The 19,298-nt window shown below is 41.3% G+C and overlaps 1 protein-coding gene across 3 annotated transcripts in view; it reads left to right on the top strand.

The window, feature by feature from the left end:
* The first annotated feature begins 3,784 nt into the window (after positions 1 to 3,784).
* The window catches only part of CDC14A (cell division cycle 14A), a 66,731-nt gene continuing 51,217 nt past the window's right edge, over positions 3,785 to 19,298 (top strand). For all 3 annotated transcript variants that reach the window (XM_082312841.1, XM_082312840.1, XM_082312839.1), the window contains exons 1-3: positions 3,785 to 4,107; positions 4,630 to 4,720; positions 15,801 to 15,876. In XM_082312841.1, coding sequence (XP_082168967.1) covers positions 4,002 to 4,107; positions 4,630 to 4,720; positions 15,801 to 15,876 — 273 coding nt within the window. In that variant the 5' untranslated portion in view covers positions 3,785 to 4,001. The remainder of the gene's footprint in view (positions 4,108 to 4,629; positions 4,721 to 15,800; positions 15,877 to 19,298) is intronic.

Raw genomic sequence — 19,298 nt, 5'->3', positions numbered from 1 at the left:
ACTCATGATGAAAAAAAGCCATCGAAAAACACAAGCTTTTAAGCAGTTAGGCTTAGATAGCAAAGAAAATTCAAAGTTAAGACTTCAGCTCTAGCCATAATTCATTGTGCTTAGGAACCAAGAGAGTTTTGTTTGTTTATTTTTTAAATATTTTTTGATGGTTATAAAAGTGCCTTAAGATTCTCTAATGAAATATATTACTGAGAATGTATATTTTTAACAAAATAATATGCATGTGATGATTTCTTCCAAGAGATTATCTAGGTGTCATTTGGAAATATTCTGGAGTCTGAACAGATTCAGCACCACCTCTGAATGTTCTATAGAAATTAATGTTTATGCAACACAGGATTTTAAAAATGGTATCTAAAAGATACATTTAAAAAATCCTTGTTGAAAAAATGACGATATAGTTTTCAAATGATGGAACAGGACTACAAGAAAATTGGTTCTTTACTGACAGTTAAAAAAATGCCACAAGATGTCACTGTAGCCTTGGTATTTGATATCAAATGTTAAAAATAGTAATCGGAATTGATTATACTAAAATTGTATGAGGTGAAAACATTCTTAAAGCTAGCATTTTACAAGGTGAAATTCATTAGATGATCATACTAAAAGCTATGAAACAGTACTGGAACTGAAAAAACATGGGGGTTATTTTGTACGTATTTTTACAGGGAAGAAGAGAAAGATTGTTTTAACTATTTTCTGTGCGTAGAAAGGCTCTAGCTAAGTGCCACAAATGAGAACTTGCATGCAACCAAGACAGTATTTGTAATTTTGCAATGTTTGACATTTGACAGTAGGGCTTTAGTTTCTAGTCATGTTTGCCTCCTAGATTCACCAGCCTAGCCAGATGGATTTACAAATAAGAGGCTTTAACACAAACTATGTACCTAGGGATTCTAGATACTGGATAGCTAGCCTGTTACACTGCTCCATCTTTGCTTCTGTTGCCCAAGACACCTTAGTTAAAGCTAATTTGAGTATGCTTATACAAACTCCCCTCGAGTGCAGCACAGACTTAGAAATGTATGTAACATTGAACTGTAGCGAAAGGTTGAGTAAAAAAGGGTGTTAAAAACCTATGGTTTGGGGAAAATACATCGATATCTCTTTTCTTACACAGGATATGTTACCACTTCGAGAATTACTTGTAAATAAAAAAATGAAATATTTGATTTAATTAAGGGTTAAATACAAGTGAAAATCATATAGAACAATATAGGAAAAGATAAACACGTTGATTTCCATGAAAAGCAAGTACCCTCCAATAACCTTTAATTTGCTGTTACGGAAGACTACAGTCTCAGTCTTGCAAGCATCTTGTATGGAATAATACTTACTACTGAGAATGAGGTTCCTTACATAAGTTCACAGGCCCAGGCCCAGAGAGAGTCATATTTAGGAATATTAGTTCTGGTGCTATGAAAAAAAAAAAAGGAAAAAAGAGGAATGTAGGAACACATGTACAAATTATTAGAACCAATACCAAAAATAAATAAGCAACTACAAAACAATTACAGGAGAGATGTATTTTCTGTAGTACTTCAGCATATTTGTAAGGCTTTAAAGGTTATCCAGTGCTTACGACATGAGATTAAAAATTGAAGAGTCAAAAGTGTTTCACACTCATGTCTAGCCTCACCTGCAGACACACTAGAATTAATTATATGAACTGTTAGTTACAGTAGGTTATTTAAAGTGCTAAGAAAACATGGTGATGATGATGTGGACCTCAGGGCTGCATATTGCTTTCACAGAATCATAGAATCATAGAATCGTCAAGGTTGGAAAAGACCCTTAAGATCACCAAGTCCAACCGTCAACCTATCACTGCCAAGTCCATCTATACCATGTCTTCAAGCACCGTATCTATCCATTCTTTAAATACCTCCAGGGATGGAGACTCAACCACTTCCCTGGGCAGCCTGTTCCAATGCTTGACCACCCTCTCGGTGAAGAAGTTTTTCCTAATATCTAACCTAAACCTCCCCTGGTGCAGCTTGAGGCCGTTTCCTCTCGTTCTATCACTCGTTACTTGGGAGAAGAGACCGACCCCCACCTTGCTACCACCTCCTTTCAGGTGGTTGGAGAGAGCAATAAGGTCTCCCCTCAGCCTCCTCTTCTCCAGGCTAAACCACCCCAGCTCCCTCAGCCGCTCCTCACATGACTTGTGCTCTAGACCCTTCACCAGCTTCATTGCCCTCCTCTGGACACGCTCCAGCACCTCAGTGTCCTTCTTGTAGTGAGGGGCCCAAAACTGAACACAGGACTCGAGGTGCGGCCTCACCAGTGCCGAGTACAGGGGGACTACCACCTCCCTGGTCCTGGGGGCCACACTACTCCTGATACAAGCCAGGATGCCATTGGCCCTCTTGGCCACCTGGGCACACTGCTGGCTCATGTATTGCTTTATATCACATATATTGCTTATCATGTATGCTTTGTATTACAATGTCTTTTTAAGGTGTTTCAAGGGTGGATTTTTTTGTTTTGGGGAAGAATAGCATCCTTTTTTTTCCCCCTCAAGGTACCTCTCCCTTGCAACCTTTTGCTTTTTTAGTTGTAAAAATGAGATGGGCCATCTGCTCTGTTTGGCACTTACTGATTCTTTGTAGAGGGAGCGTGGTAGAAGAAAGGCATTTCTAACACTTTTAATGCTTCTGTTTGTTTGGCAGTAAGTTAATTGCAGACTACAAGCCAATTCAGCTTTTGCAAAGGAACCACCAGAAAGTCAGCCTTTCACTTTTTTAAAACATCAAGTTGCGAGTAATTTTGTGCAGTTTTACGACAGCCTCAGGAGCACAGGTGAAACTCCCCACCGCTGGACGACTTCCCGGGAAGAGGGAGGGCCCGTGGCGGGAACCAGCCCGCTACCAGAGCTGCATTCCCCGAGATCGTGCCCCTCCTCGGCTCTCCCAGCAGACGACGCTGCCCGGCAGACCCAACTCCTCGCCTGAGGGACGGAGCGAGGGAGGGACCAGCGGGTGACAGAGTCCCCGCCGGGCGGCAACGGAGCCGCCCGCGTGTGACCCCCCGGCGGCAGCCGGGGCTGGGGCGAGGCGAGCCCCCTCGAGGCGTGCGCCCAGCGGCAGCCCGCTCTTCACCAGGCACCGCTCTGTCATTGGCTGGCGACGGCGGAAGGCAGCTTTTGATTGGTGGGTCTGCTTGTCCATCAAGCCAAGCGGTGGTGCAGACCCGGCCGGGCCGGGCCCCGCGCGACTAAGTGTCCCAGGTAGGGGCCAGAGCGCTCCGCCAGCGCAGCGCGTCCCTGCGCGCCTGAGGCGGCCTCCCGCCCCGCCTGCGCGGCTCGCTCGCCTCCGTCCGGGGCTGGACCCGCACCGCTGAGGTACTGGCTCCGGCTCGGGTCCGCTTCCCGCCGCCTCTGCCCTGCCAGCCCTGCCTCGAGACCGCCTTTGTCTCCGTGGGGCCTTTTGCCACCGGCCGCCCTCGGGCGGGTGGAGAGGAGGAGAAAAAAAAAATCGCCGCGGGGCGCGGAGGCGCTGCCCGGGCGCGGAGAGGGCCGCGCCCCGCCGGGAGGCGGGCGTGAGAGCCAGGCGGAGGGCGGAGCTGCGCCGGGTGCAAAGCCGCTGCCGGGCGGATCAGGGGCGCTGGCGGGCCGCCCGCCCGGCGGTCAGGCGCTGGGAGGCGGAGGGCGGGGCTGCCGGGCCGGGGGGGCCGGTCACTCGCACGCCTCGGCCCCGGGCCGGGCGAAACAAAGGCTCGGTCGGCGGAGCGCCGCCGGTCGCCTGGTAACCGCCTGCTGCCGCTCGATCCGGGGGCGTCTCCCGGCCGGGGGCGGGGAGGAGCCGAGGTCCCTGCGGGCGCCTGCCCGCCTGCTCGCTCGGCGGCTGGCCGTGTCCCGGAGCTAGCTCCCGTCTCCGCTCCCGTTCCTATGCGGGGCTGCGGCAGCCGCGCTCCCAGCAGCGTGGCCCCCGACGGGCGGCCCCTCCGGGCAACGGGTGGCTTCCCAGCGAGCGCGCCCCGGCCGCGCCATGAGTTCGGAGCCGCCCCGCGCCTCGCTGCTCCGCGCCCTGTTTAAGATGGAGCCGGCGGCAGCCGCCTCCGAAGTGCTGGGGGGAGCCTCGGAGTTCGTGAAAGGTGAGAAGGGGCCGGGGAGCCCTCCCCGTCCGTCCCCTGGCCGCGGGGGTCCCGCTCGCCGGAGCCCCCCTCGAAAAGGAAACCCGCTGGCTTCTTTCCCGTCCTCCCCGCCTCCGTGGGCTTTGCTGCGCGCCCGGCTCGGCCTCGGCCCCCCTCGCCCGGCGGTGTTCGCCCCTGGGCTGCCGCGGGGCACGCCTCAGCGGTTCCTTCCTCCTCTCTTTTCCGGCGAGAAGCGGGGCCGGCACCTGTTGCTGCGTGCGCCCGCGTCCGGCGTCAGAAATCTCCCCCGCGCTGCCCAGGGGCGCCCGGCCGGCCGCAGCGGGGCTTCCCCGGGGGCCGGGCCCGCGGGCGGAGCGGTGCTGGCGCTCACGCAGGAGGAAAAGGACCGGCCGCGCCTCCTCCGCGGCGGGGCGCGGCGGGCCGGGGCGGCGGCGGCGCCCACCGGCGGGGTGACGGGCGGGCCGGGGGAGAGGGGCCGCCCGCCCCCCCCGTCCGACACGGCTGCCCCCATCTGTCTTTCAGATCGGTTGTACTTCGCGACTTTACGAAACAAACCGAAAAGTACCGTAAATACCCACTACTTCTGTACCGATGAGGAGCTGGTCTATGAAAAGTAAGTGTTGTGACCTCTTGTGTTTTGCGTGTTCAAAGCGATCACCTGAGATTCTTCCCAACGCACTTTAATACTATATAGAATATTTTCGCCCCATTTAGCTACTTGTTCAGGACATGAGTATACAGTTAGCCTGAATATATTCATACGTTAGCTGAAACTAGTTTAACAAGATTGCTATTTAGAAAAAAAAAAACAAACAACAACACAAAAACAGCTACAAGAGCAGTTAAATGGCTTAAATGGTGGTTGAACTAGGGGAAGGATATCTGAGCTTTGTAAGATTTGTTTATAAGGTGGAGAAGATCTCTTAAGACTAATTACATCTTACTAAATGGTGTCTTAAATAGAAGGCTGTTGTTTGGTATGAATAGATGAAACAATAGTTTGTTTCATATGCATTTTCCTGTATAGAGAGTATGAAGCCATCGGCTTTTATACAGAAACATAAGAATACAAAGCTTAAATGTGCTTTTGAAGAACATCTGCAACTTTTTTTGTAAGTCTGCAGAAGGTTTTGAGATTAGCACTTCCTGTTGGGTTTTGTAGCTTTAGAACAGCAGAAAAAGTATTTTCTGTGAAGTAAAAGCTTAATGTGCTTGGAAGACACTGACAGCATGGAGAAGGTCAACAGTAAAATTGATTGTAGTGTGAATACCATTAGAGGACATAAAATACACTAAACAAATAAAGTAGTTGCTCTATGCTGTGGTTAAAAAGTAGTTGCTCTAGACTGTGTTCCCAGATCAACTGTTTCATGTCTGATGATATATCTAGCCACTTGACAAGGGGTTTGTTGCAGCACAAGTGAAACAAAAACCATGGTCTTATTTTAAATATAACTTTCTTTCGATATGAGTTGAAGAACTTGTGAGCATCAACCATTCTTCCTTCCCTTCTCCAGTGACTTCAGTACTGCTTCTGTGAAGCTGCAAACCAATCTTCCTTGGTTTCTAGCTTACTTTCTGTGTACAGCTTACAGTTCTAGGGTTTCTTTTCTACACATGTTTTTGACTCTTCATTATCTGAAGCTGTGTGTCTTCTACTGGAGTTCCCAATGATTTGTTCCCAAAGTTGACTCCTGTAGTTAATTGCTTGGGTTGGGAGTAGGTTCTGTAATGATCATTAATTTAAGTTGCAAGGGACCTCAGGAGTACCTTAAGGCAAGGTTGACCTAATATTAAAAGCAGTATTCAACTGGAGAAGGTCCTGAGCAATTTGTGTTATATAAATATGTTCCACTTTCTTTAATGAAAGACAAATTTGATCTTGTATCTCTTTTAAGACTTCTGCGTTACACTTGACCTGAGGTGTTTTGTTTCTAATTCTTAATGTGCTTCTAGGAAGGGTGAAGGAATCTTATGTGGGATTTGATCTTGGGGGTGGAAAGGGGGAGTAGTTCTGTACTCTGTTAGTTACAGATGATCGTACTAACCAAGCACTGTAACTGGGGTGTTTTGTGTGAGGACAGTATCATTTTAAAAAAAAAAAAAGTACTGAGAAATTTGAGGGGGGAAGAAAAAGTAATTTTCTTTAATATGTGTAAAGAAAATTCAGTAAGTATACTCCTTAACCCAGATACCTGTTAATCACATACCAGGGTGTAACTTGATACCAGCTATAATTACAAGATAATGGAAGAAAGCAAAGTTTCCTTTATCTTCTAGGGCACATCTGAATATTTTGGACATGTAACTCATGGTGTATTTTCTGAATTGATAGTTTCTAATCTATTTGGTCTTTCTTAAAGGTATCATCCTATATTTGATACTGTAATAGTACTCTCCCTTTTGTGCTCTCAAATTAAAATACTAAAACATAACATGAGGTAGAAATTAAGTGATAGTTACCAGGTGGTATGAATGAATCTTCTGTAAAAATCTAACTCTCTTGCATAACAGTGCTAAACTTTCCTGTGATATTTGTATTGCAGCACCCATCACTATCAGTGTATGCAGTATTTGGTAATGAAACCATGCCTGACTTTATTTTTATTTTTTTTCCTCTCTCTTTTCCCTGTCATCTCCAGGGAAGTTTATGTTGTCGCAGGGAAGTAAAAGCAGGTGTCATAGGGTTACCGTTTTATATTTTTTTCAATATCTTTCTGAAATTGGAAAGCTAGAGGCAAAATGAGGAACAGAATGCAAGTGTCTTGGTTCTTGGGAAAATACTGAATTTACTATAGCTTCCCTTCTTGCTCATCAGTGAGCTTGATATCAGTCTGTTATGTTTCACAGGCTGCACAGCAAAGCGAGGGGCCTGACATCAGGGGTTGATCTCTAAGTAGTAGTGGAGTGTAACTTTAATACGCCAGATCAGATCTTCTGCTCATTTTCTCAAAAATGCAGCCTTCTTTCTGAGAAAGTGATTAGAAATATTTGTTACATGATAGCAAAATAAACATTTGGAAGTGAGTTTTGAAGTGCAATAGCTCAGAACAGTGGTTTCCAGAGTCTTCTTTCAAACTGGCCTGCCTGTGCTGTTTTTGCTGATCAGAATTTCATGGCCACTTCTGCCTGTAATCAAATGAGTTGTTCAGATTGTTACAAGGAGGAGGATAGGAGATGTCTACTCAAGCACAGAATCCTCAACACCTGTGAGGTGTGCAAGTTATTTTGTTAATATGACTGTTTATTGACTTAATTTGGTTTAGATGCATCATTCTAGTGACAAGACAGATACTTCATTGTGCATGGAAGCAAACTGCTTTTCTTTGGGGTCTTATTCTGTTAACTTTAGTGATAACACTTAAGCATGAAGTGTTACAGAAATTTATTTAGCTGGCTTTACTGAGGGGTCAGTTTGCTTTCACTGAAGCAATATATGATTTGAAAACCTCATGAATATGTAGGTTTAGGGCTGTCTGATTACAGAGAGCGTGTTATTGGATCACATAGTACTTAAAATCTCACTGCCTCGCTTCCCTCTTTTTCCCCCACTCTTGAAGAGGCATAAGGAAGTAATAATGTACATTAATAGTATACCCCATTTATTAAACAGAACAGCTGAAGCGCTAGATCTAATGGGTTTGGAAGTTTTGGTCTGATAAATGCTGACTTGCTCTTGCGGTTTGTCATGTGATTTATCACTAAATTGTACACAAAGTGTGGTTATGTAATCTTGAGTACTTTAGCCTTCAGTTTTCACTTGAGGTTGTCAACCGTTCTAATGAATTCATAACACTGTCTTCACTTATTTAAGCATTCATACTTTTAAAAATAATAAAGATAAGCTTAAATGCTTTTAAGAACATCTCAAATGCTAGCTGACTAGGAACTCGCTACTAGAACTGTCACTATTTTAGTTGAATGTGCTGCAATTTAACCTTGAACCTATTATGCTAGGGAAATGGTATGCAAATGCCTCAGTTGAGGGAACAAGAAACCTGAATGAATTTATCCAATTCTGAGTTCTCTTTTTTGATTGTTCTGTTTCTGTAAGATTTTGTCAGTCTCTTTCTGAAACTCTCTGAGGTCCCTCCTGAGAAAGTCTGCACTACTACTTACAAGGAAATACCATCTTTTGGGGTAATGCAGTGCAGGTAACTACTACTTCAGCAAAACGGAGTTAACGAGAAATAATCCAGCTTGATGAAGACTGTCATTTGGCAAATAGACAAGCCTTGCCTTGGCAAGACCTCAATTAATGAGTTAGGCCCTAGTAAGAAGCTTTTTATTCTCTAAGAATAGCGTCTTTCATGTTTCACCTTTCAGTAAACAGATCTGGGTTGAGAATACTACACTTGACTGGTTAACTTGGCTTTCACATATTTTTGTCAAAGCAACTTTTTATGTCCTTTTTATTGTTGAGTAGTTTTCTCAAACAAAAATAAAATTTAGATAATGAGAAACAGGAATCTTGCTGATAAATTATAATGGCAGCTTTCATAAATCATGATGTTTTTATTCAGTCATTTGTTACTGACTTCGGATCTCTTGTATAAACGGCTTTTGCAGATCTAGTCTCTGACATCTTGTGAGCAGCTGTAGAAGCAATTAATATGATATTCTCTGTACATCCTATGTTTTACACTAAAACTTTCTTTCAAGCCATGGTATGTTACTGGCCCGTTTCACAGCAGTCTTAATGTTAGCTGCTTCTATGAGTTCAAGCAGCAGTAGAATAAGACTCTCGAATGCTTAGCTACAGCGATATTAAATGAGTACTGTTTGGACTTTGACTTGTAGGACTCGTTTCTGTCACTGCATGTGTATATGCAAAGAAGCAGTTTCTCTTTCCTGTGAGAAGAGTAAGGGTTAGCTTGTTTATTTTTAGTTTGGCTAAATGCTTCTTTGCTGTGGCTATCCAGTAACAGTACTTGCATAGGAAACCTGAACTTCTCCATCATTCTGTGGCTTATATCATTTGAAAGGAAAAAGAAAACTTAAACTTAGCCTTGTTAAAACAAACAGAGCTATCTCTTCACACAGAGAACAGGGACTTCCTTGTTCACATCAGTAGCTTTTGAAGACTTGAACTTGACTATCAGATCACCAAGATAACTTAGTAAGCTAAAGTCCACAAAAACAAAATTAGGAAATTTCCCAACTTCTAACTTCTATCAATGTGAATGTAAATACAGAGCAGAAAAAAATCATATACTAATACCAGGTTTTGTATGTCTAATTCTTACGGATGAGTATTAAGAATAGTACTCCAGCTTTGTTTTGTTTTCCATCTTAAAATGAGAGATTTTAAATTCACTGCAAACAAGAAAATGAGAAGATCTAAGAACTGGGAGTGTCAGCTTTTCCTTCAGACACGAACTACTGATACAATTTTATATTTGAAACTTGTAAAGTGCTATCCCTTAACACCTGTGGTGTTCTCTCCAGTCCAACAGTTTCATAAATTTTATACCCACACATTGCTTTACCATATCTGTCTTCACTTTTTTGTATGGAAAAGATAAAAGTAATTTCCAAAAGTATTAAGGATTTTTTTTTGTTTGCAGTAAATGGGTACCAGGATAAAACAGATCTCTTTTCTAGGTTCCAGTTTTATATTGGATGGCAGTGTAGCTTGATATAGGAAACCCCTTATGAGAAACTTGGCCTCTGTTAAGATGACTTTTTTTCCATAGAGAGTAAGTTTTTAACATGACCTGAAGCTTCTTCTATAGGGAAACTTTATATGGGAGAATGTCCTCACTGATACTTTGTTCTTGATGTCAAGGAGCATTGTATCAAAAATGCATACATCTGGAATAGCTATTTAATTATCTAAAATTTGGATCTACGAGTTCTGGTTGGATTTTGAAGAATCAGGATCTTGAGGAGGATTTGGAACATTCAAGGGGAAATGGAGCAAGTACCTGGTGTTTTGTATAATCCAGAGCCTCTCCATGTTTCTTACCTTCAGATGCAAGCAGTGAGGTGACATTTCATTTCTAGTGTTATATTTGCTGTGTCATCCTTTGTCTCTTCAGAAGTGTGCAGTCCCTAAGTAGTATTAAGTGTTACGGATTGTGTCGCAGCCCAGATAGGAAAACTCCTAGCAATTCACGTGTTACTGGAGTTGGTGGAGCTAGAGCAGGGAGACGGTGCCATTGAGCATCCCACCTTTGTTCATGCGCTTGAAAAGTAGGAAGGAGGAACACGCTCTAGGAAACAGGAGTTGGAGAAAGAAGACTGAATAGGTAAGGTTTCCTGATCAGCAGTTAGGTTGTAATGAATGTGTGGACTGATCCTCTTGGCTTGGTTGCATGTAAGATGCGTTCAGCTTACGATTTGTAGCATTTGTCTGTGGTAGCCAGTTGGCCACTTCCGCAGTAGTTGGTTCTTGTACTGCTTAATGGCTAGACTGGGAGCACATGCAGCAAGGGCCTTGCAGTGCAGTGACCTGAATGTTCCAGTAATCCAGCCTAGGAAGGGGGGAGAGAAAAGCAAGTGGAGAATGTTTTTTCTTATTCTAATTCAGTCTCGTTGCTTAATTTTAATAGTAAGCTGAATTGTTGTAAAATGCTGACAAATTAGTGTAGTTTTGCAGTTAGGAAGCTGTATTTCTGCTAGTTCCTGAAGTTCTTGTTGTTAAGCTTTTGGTTTGAGTAATTGCAAGTTTGGGGTGCTCCTGTTTTGGCAGAAAAATTACTTTGTTGCTAGTCGCCAAGAAGGCAAGCTTCCTTTGTAAAGGAGTAGTTGTACTCCAATTCTGGTGTATAGACTCCAGAAAATGATTGCAATTGTTAAACTGTGCCTCTGTTTTCAAGTTACTCAACCAATAATTGCGTAAGCTGCCGTGCAAGTAATGTCATCCCCTCTGAGTATTACTGCATTGTTACAACTGACTTGGAGGATCTGTCCTGTTTTTCCCCCCAATATGGTAATTAGGCTTTGGACCACATTCGAAATACTGGAAATGCCTACAGCCTGGTAAGAATGCATGCATGTGTTCAGTGTAGCAATAACACTGAATTTATGCTGGTCTGTCATGAAGAAAGGAATCCTGAAATAGCTTTTCAGATAGGAATCTCCTATTCTTTCATCTGTACCTCTGTTCCTGTATCACAAAATTATAAGTGAATGGCAATATAAAACTACTGCTCTGGTGTATTCATCTGTGGGGAAAAAGTATCAGGCTTCTGGGGTAAAGTAGTGCAATTTATCTTTGAAAGATAACTTGATACCTTGTCCATAAATAGATTGATTGTGATGTTAATGTGGAGGTCATCAATTTGTTTCAAAGTCTGCCAGGCTATAGTATTCCTTCATTGACCATAACCAGGCTCCATCCAGTAGTTCAAGTTACGAAAGCTGTTTATCATCCTTCTGCTGTACTAGGGTCAGTGGTATTCAAATGCTTAGTAAAAAGTGACTTTAGCATTCAGAAGAGATGCCCAATGCTTGAGCTGATTCATGGCACCTTCACGTGGCATCCCATGGAACTGCGGTCAGAGACAACTTGAGTTGCTGTCCTCAAGAGTTGTGGACTACATTTCTTTCACCATTAAATTCCCTGGAAGAATGTACAGTAGTTGCTTGCATGAGAGTAGACCAACGAGCTCTCTAGGGGCTGGCCTTTCTGGGTGGGTGACCAATTCCTATGATACAATACAGCAAATACCTCGGAGGTTATGCAATGAGAACTGATAGGAAGGAGTGGTTCTAGGAGCCTATTCTAAAGAGAATACAAATACAAGAAACCTATGCTACTGCTTCCAGGTAGCATTATGATAGTATTTTTGAAGTAGGGTATTTAAATATTCATCTAGTATATTCTGGGGTTTTGCTACTTAGTTTGAGAAGCATAAGGATAGCAAGTTTCCATGGGATGAGGGGGAAGAATAATTTAAGCTATCATCTAAGTACTTGATTAAAACAAAATATAATTAAATGTAGATTAATACCATACTTGCCTTCTGTTCCTCATATGTGGTTCCCACCTCCATTGTAAATGACTGTCTCTCTTACCTGGCTTAAGCTTCAGAGGCATCACTTCTTATTGTGTATAAATGCTTATTAAAACATCTAGATACAAAGAAAGTCTATAACCTGTGAAAAAGATGGAAGTAAAATAATATTGGGTAGGTTGTTATCAGTGACTATCATATAATAAGATTTGATTTCTTTTATGTTTTTTGTCTTCAACTTTTGCCAGATAAAATTCTTTATTAGGATGATGACTTGGTGTGTCATTTCTTCTCCATTCCCTGTAGCCCCCATTTCCCATCTTCCACTTACATTTAACTCTTTCAAAATTCTGTTCTTAAGAAGAAAATCCTCTGCGTGAGTCAGGATCAAGTGTCTCTAATTCAAATACAAAAATGGACTGTTACACTAAAAGTAACAAGTGTGGATAAGATTAAGCCCTTCTGTTTAAACATGTCAGAAACTGTATTTAGTTCTAAGTATATAAATTGAAGAAGGGTTTTGTAGATCAGAGTTCATGGGCTTCAGTACAGAGCCTTGTATTATCTTTCAGGGAACTCTTTGGAGGTTTGTAAAGTACTTGTTTCACTTAGCCCCTTTAAAAAAAGGACATTCAAGCTTATTCGAATTCAGAGGTTTTAAGTGGAGAAAGTTAAAATTATACATGTAACAAATAAACTTTCTCCCTCACATATCTACCCCAATGTTTTATCAACGAAGCCAATGGCTAGTTTATACTGCCTACTTGGTGTTATGTAAATAACTTGGGAATTGCCAGTGTTTGGTGTATGGGTAATAATGCCGGGGCAGCAGTGACCAAAAGCACCTTTCCTTATAATGGTGTTTGGATTCTGAGAAATATCTTGTTTCTGCAGCACAGACAAACAGTGGTATTACCAGAATCTTAAACACTGATAGTTTTGTTTGGGTTCCGCCCCCCCCCCCTCCCCCCCTTCCCCCCGGCCCAGTGTTGAGAGAAGCATGGCATACTTAATGGTAGTAACTGATGGAGAAATAGTCAGTCTAGGATTGTGACACCTTTAGCTTGACAGCTGAGAGAATCTGAATAGCTTTATTTTGTAGAAATATAATAACTTCATGGATAGACTCAAATGTATTTTATCCTTATCCCCACCAAAATAGTAAGTAATTTGTCTATTGTGGATAAATTGATTTGTAAATTCATTTTAATGTGCTTTTCCTACGCTTCTGTTTGAGTTTAATCATGTAGAAACGTAAGAGTGGATATATGACTTCATATTGATGTACTTCTAACAAACAAATAGTAATAAAAACTTTTTATCCTAAAGCATGGCAGTAGTTCTTCAATGCTTTAGATGAACTTTGTGTGCAGTTATATCTTTGAGCTGATGAAAGCTGCTTTGCTCGCACTAGTTTAAAAAAAGTATTCTGTATTCTAGTAGCTATCATATTCCACACTTTACAATACTTTAAAAGTATTTTTTCACAAAATAATCTTAAAATCCTAAATTCTACTTTTCCATCATATATTTAAGTGAAAGAATACTCTGAAGTTAATGGACCAAGATAGGGTTTGTTTTTTGATTTAGAGAAGGTGTTAGTGCATCAGAATGGGAAGAGATGTTAGTAAGCCCTCTATATAGCTTTTCTAGAAGCTACATTCACTCTAGCGTTGTTAGAAATCCAGTTTTAACTTCTTACTTGTCATAACTCATACTTGTCCTTCTTAGAACATTTTTTTTAATTTCATCTCTATTAAAAACTGTATGGAGGGTTTTAGTTTAGAAATAACTAACTGTTGACCATATCTGGCAGACTTATCTAAGAAAAGATGAGGAATTCTAAAGTTAAACCCTGCTTTACCACCACTGCAATTTTCCCTTGAGTTAGTTAACTTCTGTGCAACCTACAAATAAAGTCCTAGGAGTTAGACAGCTTAGTCTTTGACCCAGCTAATGAGCTTCTGTAATTAAGCATTGTGACATAATATTTTGTACTGAAGGGTTGAACTGAATCTTAACAAACATTTATGTTGTTATTTGATATTGTAAAGTAGATGATATTGAAATGACATTGGTGTGGCAGGCAGGCTACTTGTCCTAGTCATTGATCAGACTAATGTAATTGTCACTTTTTGCACTGGGCTTGGCTTTTTTGTTTAAGAGAATGTGGGGAGGAGGGTATTACTAAAGTTGTAAGCACCAAAAACATAGCGCACTCCTACTTTGTTGTATCCACTTAGAATAGCAGAATGGCTGAAGCTGGAAGGCACCTCCGGAGCTTGTCTAATCCAAGCCCTGGGCTCAAAGGTCAACAAGAGCAGGTTGCTTAGAGCCTCGTACAATTGGGTTGTGACTCCACAGCTTCTCTGAGCAACCTCTTCCCAATGTTTGACTGCTCTCACAGTAAAAGTTTTCTTATGTTTAACTGGATCGTAATTAATTTTCCTGAAAAATAAATGCTCTGCCGTGGGGAAAAAAGCTTGAAAGGTACTACCACCTATTCTATCATATGATTTCAGTAAGTTTTCACTCCTTCAAAGCCCAGAAGTCATAGAACATAGATACCTTTTTCTTTTGTCATTCCCCAAATAACATGCATTCAGATGCTCATGGCCTGTTTTGTTTGTCAATAGGCAAGAAGCGTCCTGTGCCTTTTATAGAAGGACTTAAAGCAGAATGGATTAAAACAGTTTAAGTTATAGTCTATTCTCACTGTAAGTTATAACGTGTGCATCAACAAATTTTCATAGACCATCAAGATAAAGACTTCTGTACACAAAAAGGAAAAATATTGGAGAAAGCTTGCAACTTAAATTTTGAGCAATTTTGCACAATGGTTTGGGAGGGACAAAGCTCTAAAAGTGTTGTTATAAGTTGCTTGCATAAAGGCTTCTATTACTTGTGAAGGTGCCTATAAGAAGGATTAGCTAGGAAGAGCACTGTGACTCCTTACCAGGAACTTACTTTTATTGTGCAATAATTTTCCTGTACAGACTAGTGCTACTAGCTCTTATCCTAAGGGCAGTGATTGCTGCTTCAAAGGTAATATGAATGTTCAAGAACAATCTAGAAGAGAGAAACAAGAACAATCAGAAGACATGAAATAAATAATAAATTGGAAGAACAGCCTAAAGACAAGAGGACTGGGGGGACAAAAGCAAACATAATTATATATAACGTGTATCTGTAACATGTAATCTCTGGAATAGTGGAGGATGGGATGAAAAGAAATAAGCTTAAATTTCAGAGATCAAGACTGGACATTATTAAATAGAATTTCTTATAGGTAGTTAAGATTTACTTAGCTTATTCTTCATAGTATCTAATGATATATTCTCATCTTAAGCAGTTGTAGAACCTTTATGTAGGATGACATCAGCATGGCTTAAAGGGGAGTAGATAATGTCTTGAAGTTCTTCGCTGTAGTTTTGGCCAAAACCAGACTGGATATCATGGGATGAAGAAAAAATTCTGTAGTTTGTGTATATAATGGAAAAGATAGTTACTGGAGTATCTTAAACTGAAGCTACAAATGCTTTCAAATTAATTGTGACTATTGTTCCCTTAAATGAATCAATAAAGGGCTTATCTGTGGCACCATATATATTGGCTACTTGGTATCCCCCAAAAGTTACTGATTTGCAGCTTTAACTATCAACAACATGCATGCTGAAATATGCTTAGCTCTTTTGTGTAAACAACACATTTCTTTTGTTCTTTTTCTCCCAGTTTCTATGGAGATTTTGGACCTTTAAATTTGGCAATGTTATACAGATACTGCTGTAAACTGAATAAGAAATTAAAGGTAAGATTTGTTTAAAAACAATGTTCCTATATTTTTTGTGTTTGGAAATTCGACTAAAATGCATTATCCAGTTTGAAAGTGCTTGTTAGTTGCTCATTATCTAGATGGTTGCTACTAACCTTTAAGGTTATTCTTTGTTCTGAATTCTTTTCCCTCTGAAGAATGGAAAAAATGCCTATGCTCTCATTGTTGCTTAGCAGGTGGCGCACTGAAGGATGTGTTCACCTTTTTCCATAACCTTACAGTTTCAAGACAATAGTAACAAAAACACTCTGGATAGTTCATCGGTTTGCAGCTAATGAAGTGGGTATGCTACTATGAATTACTGAAAAAACATATTAAAAAAACAAACAAACAAAAAAACCCCACACCCATGAACAAGAACAAAACATGGGCCCCAAAATCACACTCTTTAAACTAAATCTCACTCAGTGGAAAAGTTAAAACTTACAAATCTCATTCAATTTAATAAAATGTCACTTCTAGTAAGTGTTATGGAAATGTGTTTTTACACATATAAAAATGGTTCCTTTCTGTCTTGTAGAAGTGTCACTCTCTAACAACTAATTTGTAGAAGCTTTCTTATTTCTTGCTTCCATATAATGATTGTTGATTCAAGGCAATTTTGAGTTGCTCTTCACTAGAGATAGAAAATTTTGGCATCTTCTTTGGATACCACAGTAGCTTTTTCTTTTGACTGTGAAGTGTTGGTCCTTTCTTTATGAAGTTGCCTAGAATCTGTAAATGCAGCAGTTAATTCTGAAGATCACCATAACTGAGTTTTGTTCGAACAACACTGTCCTGTCATAAAACCACAAGCCTGATGTGTGTTGACACTGGCCAGAAACTAAACACTTGGCAGCTGCTCACTTGCTTCCACCCCAACCGCAGTGTGGGACAGGGGAGAGAATCAGAAGAGCAAAACCAATGAAAACTTGGGGGTTGAGATAAAGACAATTTAAGTGGGGGAATAAGAAGTGGGGAGAGATGTCAAGGGGAACAAAACAAGTGGTGCAAAGGCAATCACTCACCATCTCCCACCAGCAGACCAATGCCTGGACAGTCTCTGAAGAACTGCTAACTTAGGAAGACTGCTCCTCGGTTTTATTGCCGAGTGTAATGTTATATGGTATGGAATATCCCTCTGGTCAGTTTGGGCCAGCTGTCCTGGCTGTGTCCCCTCCCAGCATCTTGCCCACCCCAGCCTACTTGCTGTGGGGGCAGAGTGAGAAACAGGCGGCCTTGATGCTGCGCAAGCGCTGTTTGGCAATAGCTGAAACACTGGTGTGTGATCAACACGGCTTTAGTCGCAAATCTAAAATGCAGCATCATGCAGGCTGCTATCGCGAAAACCAAACTCCATCCCAGCCAGACCCAGTACACATAACTGTAGGTTTAGCCTGGTCCCCAAATGCCTGTGAAAAAGTGATTTGCAGCATGTATAGAAAATTTATCAACTGCAAGAAATGAAACAGATGTTTTATTTCCAAAGTACTAATTAATGCCGCTTGTGTGCAAATAGCAAGGAGACACTTCACTAAATATTACAGATTTTAAATCTTTGTAATATAAAATACTAGACCCGTTACTGATAGAAGGGGAAAATGGGACAACAGATGTGATAACATTGGCCACTGTTAAGAGGATTCCTGTACCAAAAATTACATTCTGTTTTGGGACTAATGTTTGCTGCCCAAATGAAACCATTATGCAAGTTGATTCACGCTATCTGCTGCTTCCAGGGGCGTGCTGACTTAAAGTCAGGTAGTCTTAAGAGGAGGTTCTGCAAATTGAAGGGTTTGTAGATTTGCTATAACCTTTTCCAAAGAAGTGCTTCTAGTGAAAATTTACATTGCTTCTTAATATAGAAGGTTAGTTATAAATAAAAAAAATTAAACTCTAGTAATTCTAATTTTGAATGCCTGTGTTCATATTGGGAAAACATTGGATTTGCCATTTCTGTGTTAACGCTAAATAGAGCTTATAAATACATTATCACCCTATTTTCAGTGCCACTGTCCCATTCAAACACATGACCAATGACGCTCACTCACTAGGAATCTATTTTTTTTACCTTAATTCTGCTGTTTCATAGAATCACAGAATACTAGGTTGAAAGGGACCTCAAGGATCATCTGGTCCCACCTTTGTAGCACAATCTAGACGAGATGGCCCAGCACCGCGTCCAGCTGAGTGTTAAACGTGTTCAGCGTAGCGGAGTCAACCACTTCCCTGGGGAGATTATTCCAATGATTGACTGTTCTCATTGTGAAAGATTTACCTCTCGTGTCCAATCGGAATCTCCCTGGGAGTAACTGGTACCCGTTACCCCTTGTCCTCACCATGTGACTCCTGGTAAAATGGGAGTCTCCATCTTCTTTGTAGCTCCCCTTTAAGTACTGGTACATGGTGATGAGACCACCTCTAAGCCTCCTTTTCTCAAGGCTGAACAAACCCAGCTCCCTCAGCCTGTCCTCACACGGCAGGCTTCCCAGACCCTTGATCATCTTGGTGGCCCTTCTCTGGACCCCCTCCAGCCTGTCCACATCTTTTTTTGTATAACAGGGACCAGAACTGTACACACTATTCCAGGTGTGGCCTGACAAGCGCTGAGTAGAGTGGGATAATGACTTCTTTATCTGCTGGTGATGCCCTTTTTGATGCAACCCAGCATGTTTGTGACCTTATATTTGAGTTATTAAGGACTGGAGAATGCTTGCTCTGTGAAGCAGTTACTCCAGAGAAGAACCAATAATAAACCTACTATTCTAACTTTCACTATGCCTATGAGAACTAGAGAGATTAGTTCTGTTTTTTCCAGATTCAAATTCAGACTGTGATTGGTTTGGGACCTGAAGATAGTCTAGTGTATATCACTGTTGAAGTGTACCTTCGTACTTTTATAGTTGAACTAGAACCCCTTCAAACTGGACCCTAGGTATCAGGAGTTTCACCCAGAAAACACAACTAATAAATACCTCAGGACTTGTGTTTGTTTTTTTTTTTTTTTTAAATGGTTCAGTATTAAACAGGAATGTCTCTACAGTCTTTTATTCTTGTTAGAAGACCATCATCTGCATTGAATGAGGCAAGCTACTCATCATAAATGGCTAGTAATCATGATGGTATAAAGATTGTATATTATAATGGAAAAAAATACACAAGGGAGCCAAATTGAAACTGAATTAGTAACTCTGACATTGGCAGGGTTGATTTAGCAAACCATGATGTCATTTTAATGTAACTTTTGTATTTTTTGAAAAAAGCAAATACACTCGCAGTGCTAGGTGAAGAGTACAGATGGTCAGGAACAAGACAGAAGAAATATGTAGATCAGCTGTAGTCTCTGCTGGGAGGAGGTGCTATTTGTTGCTGCTACCTTACCAGAGGCTAATTCCAAATAGGTTAATTTAAACTACTAG

The sequence above is a fragment of the Platalea leucorodia genome (assembly GCF_965183815.1).
Source record: "Platalea leucorodia genome assembly, chromosome: 5".
NCBI lineage: Eukaryota > Metazoa > Chordata > Aves > Pelecaniformes > Threskiornithidae > Platalea > Platalea leucorodia.
This window is presented reverse-complemented; position numbering and strand designations above follow the sequence as displayed.